Raw genomic sequence first — 3858 nt, 5'->3', positions numbered from 1 at the left:
CCCCCACAGTTCTCCAAATGTCACCTTTCGAGTATCTCTCCAATTCCCTTTTGAAAGTTCCTATTGAATCTGCTTCCACCGCCCGTCAGGCGAGCTCTCCCACACTCTCCCCCCGCTCCCACTCCCCCTCGGAGGTTCCTCCTCTCGGGGGTTCAGTCTCTGTGTTTAGGGGTTCACTCTGTGAGTTTAGGGGTTCACTCTGAGAGTTCAGCCTCTCCCAGGTCACCATCATGTACTATGTTAATTTAAAACAGAGGGTGGTGGTGGATGGAAAATTTTCGGATTGGAGGCAGGTTGCTTGCGGAGTGCCGCAGGGATCAGTGCTTGGTCCTCTGCTCTTTGTGATTTTTATTAATGACTTAGAGGAGGGGGCTGAAGGGTGGATCAGTAAATTTGCTGATGACACCAAGATTGGTGGAGTAGTGGATGAGGTGGAGGGCTGTTGTAGGCTGCAAAGAGACATTGATAGGATGCAAAGCTGGGCTGAAAAATGGCAAATGGAGTTTAACCCTGATAAATGTGAGGTGATTCATTTTGGTAGGACTAATTTAAATGTGGATTACAGGGTCAAAGGTAGGGTTCTGGAGACTGTGGAGGAACAGAGAGATCTTGGGGTCCATATCCACAGATCTCTAAAGGTTGCCACTCAAGTGGATAGAGCTGTGAAGAAGGCCTATAGTGTGTTAGCTTTTATTGAACGGATGAATGATCACCGCTCGACAATCACCAGGCAAGACTGTTCTCTTCCTGTGGGGGAGCACTTCAGCAGTCACGGGCATTCAGCCTCTGATCTTCAGGTAAGCGTTCTCCAAGGCGGCCTTCATGACACACGACAGCGCAGAGTCGCTGAGCAGAAACTGATAGCCACGTTCCGCACACATGAGGACGGCCTAAAGCGGGATGTTGGATTTATGTCACATTATCTGTAACACCCACAGCTTGCCCCTGGTCTTGCATAATCTCACCAGCTGTTCTGTCTGGAGACAATACACATCTCTTTAACCTGTGTTTAATGTTCCCTCCAACCACATTATCTGTACCTTTTAAGACCTGGCTGGCTGTAGAGATTTGCATTCTAATTAGTATTCTGTAACTTGATTTCTGTGTCTGTGCACTGTTAGAGAACAGAGACCACTCCATTTGACGAAGGAGCAGCAAGCTCCGAAAGCCTATGGTATTTGCTACCAAATAAACCTGTTGGGACTTTAACCTGGTGTTGTGAGACTTCTTACTTAGCTTTTATTAACAGGGGGTTGGAGTTTAAGAGCCGTGGAGTTATGCTGCAACTGTACAGGACCTTGGTGAGACCACATTTGGAATATTGTGTGCAGTTCTGGTCACCTCACTATAAGAAGGATGTGGAAGCACTGGAAAGAGTGCAGAGGAGATTTACCAGGATGCTGCCTGGTTTGGAGGGTAGGTCTTATGAGGAAAGGTTGAGGGAGCTAGGGCTGTTCTCTCTGGAGCGGAGGAGGCTGAGGGGAGACGTAATAAAGGTTTATAAAATGATGAAGGGGATAGATAGAGTGAACATTCAAAGACTATTTCCTCGGGTGGATGGAGCTATTACAAGGGGGCATAACTATAGGGTTCATGGTGGGAGATATAGGAAGGATATCAGAGGCAGGCTCTTTACGCAGAGAGTGGTTGGGGTGTGGAATGGACTGCCTGCAGTGACAGTGGAGTCAGACACTTTAGGAACATTTAAGCGGTTATTGGATAGGCACATGGAGCACACCAGGATGATAGGGAGTGGGATAGCTTGATCTTGGTTTCAGATAAAGCTCGGCACAACATCGTGGGCCGAAGGGCCTGTTCTGTGCTGTACTGTTCTATGTTCTAAAACTTTAATTCTCATCATCTCTTACCTCTTGTCCTGAAGATTCTTTTGTCAATTATCTTCAGTCAGTTTCTTCCTATTTACCGCATCAGGGCTTCTTAATTTCAAACAACTCTGAGATTCCCCCCCTCAGGAGAGGTTCCCACCTTAAAGGATGCAGTGAGCAGAGGAGAGGGAGGTGCACAGAGTGTTTAAAACGGGAAGGGAAGGGGCGGAGCTTTTCAGACAGAGAGCAGAGGGAATGAGACACGGTTAGGTGTCTGAAGTGCAGCGCAGAGAGCAGTGTTCAAGCGGGCCGCGGCATTACAGAGAGCAGTATTGTACAGAGCAGTGTTAGAGAGGGCTGCAGCAGCATCGTAGCCTCAGTGCCCACAGGGAGTTAGTTGCAGCATTGGTGGAGTGTTTGACCTGACTGCAGATAGCTCTTGGGTTTGGACACTCTGGGGAACCAGCTTTTAGGGTTCAGTCTCTGTGTTTAGGGGTTCGGTCTGTGAGCTAGGGGTTTGGTCTGAGTTAGGGGTTCACTCTGAGTTTAAGCTCCAGTCTGTGTTCAGTCTCTGGGTTGAGTTTAGGGTGCAGTCTGTATTTAAGGGTTCAGTTTAGGGATTTAGTCTGAGTTAGGGGTTCACTCAGAGTTTACTCTGTGTCTGTGGGTTCAGTCTCTGTATTTAGGGTCCAGTTTGTGTTTAGGGGTTCACCCTGTCAGTTTAGGGGTCCAGTCTCTGAGTTAGGGGTTCACCCTGTGTTTGGGGGCTCAGTCTCTGAGTTAGGGGTTCACCCTGAGTTTGGGGGCTCAGTCTCTGAGTTAGGGGTTCACCCTGTGTTTGGGGGCTCAGTCTCTGTGTTTGGGGCTCAGTCTCTGAGTTAGGGGTTCACTCTGTGTTTTGGGGGCTCAGTCTCTGTGTTTGGGGGCTCAGTCTCTGAGTTAGGGGTTCACCCTGAGTTTGGGGGCTCAGTCTCTGAGTTAGGGGTTCACCCTGTGTTTGGGGGCTCAGTCTCTGAGTTAGGGGTTCACCCTGTGTTTGGGGGCTCAGTCTCTGAGTTTGGGGGTCCAGTCTCTGAGTTAGGGGTTCACCCTGTGTTTGGGGGCTCAGTCTCTGAGTTTGGGGGTCCAGTCTGAGTTAGGGGTTCAGGCTCCTCGGGCAGGATGAGCGGGAAGGATGTGGAGTTGGCCCTGAAGGAGGTTGAGCTCAATGAGCTGGAGCAGGAGAAGCTGCCCATGGCCGGGCCCGGGGCTGACAGTAACGGGGCTGTGAAGCCGCTGAAGGCGGCGGGAGGAGCGGCGGGGCCCGGGAACAAGTTCACGGGCCTGAGTAAGGAGGAGCTGCTGCGGGTGGCGGGCAGCCCGGCCTGGCTGCGGGCCCGCTGGGCGCTGCTCATCCTCTTCTGGCTGGCCTGGCTGGCCATGCTGGCCGGCGCCGTGGCCATCATCGTGCAGGCCCCGCGCTGCCGCTCGCTGCCCCCCGCCAGCTGGTGGCGGACCGGCGGCGTCTACCAGCTCCAGGTGGAGGCCTTCCAGGACTCGGATGGAGACGGCGCGGGAGACCTGGCAGGTACCGGGGGGAGCGGGGGGAGCGGGGGAGCGGGGGGCCGGGGGCCGGGGACCGGGGCTGGGGGAGCGGGGGGAGAGGCCATGGGGGGGGGGGGGGAGAGTGTGTGGGGGTGAGAGGGGGTGTTTTGGTGGGTTTGTGAGGGGGGGTTTGGGGTGGGGAGATGTTTTGGGGGTGGGGGGTAGTTTGGGGGGGGTGTTGGGGGGGGTGAGGGGTAGTTTGGGGGGGGTGAGGGGGTAGTTGGGGGGGTTTGGGGTGGGGAGATGTTTTGGGGGTGAGGGGGTAGTTGGGGGGGGTGTTGGGGGGGTGAGGGGTAGTTTGGGGGGGGTGAGGGGTAGTTTGGGGGGGGTGTTGGGGGGGTGAGGGGTAGTTTGGGGGGGGTGAGGGGGTAGTTGGGGGGGGTGGTTGGGGGGGGGTGAGGGGTAGTTTGGGGGGGGGTGAGGGGGTAGTTGGGGGGGGTGTTGGGGG

The 3858-nt window shown here is 54.3% G+C and overlaps 1 protein-coding gene across 1 annotated transcript; it reads left to right on the top strand.

Moving 5' to 3' along the window:
• Window positions 1-2035: 2035 nt before the first annotated feature.
• Window positions 2036-3449, top strand: LOC144489820 (4F2 cell-surface antigen heavy chain-like; the record flags this gene model as incomplete). The annotated part of the gene is made up of 2 exons (XM_078207669.1): window positions 2036-2721; window positions 2962-3449. A coding segment is annotated over exon 2 (462 nt), but the record flags the coding sequence as incomplete, so codon positions are not given.
• Between the last annotated feature and the right edge of the window lie 409 nt (window positions 3450-3858).

Source organism: Mustelus asterias, unplaced genomic scaffold (assembly GCF_964213995.1).
Source record: "Mustelus asterias unplaced genomic scaffold, sMusAst1.hap1.1 HAP1_SCAFFOLD_2580, whole genome shotgun sequence".
Taxonomy (NCBI): Eukaryota; Metazoa; Chordata; class Chondrichthyes; order Carcharhiniformes; family Triakidae; genus Mustelus; species Mustelus asterias.
Note: the sequence above shows the minus strand (reverse complement) of the source record. Positions and strands in the feature narration are given on the sequence as shown.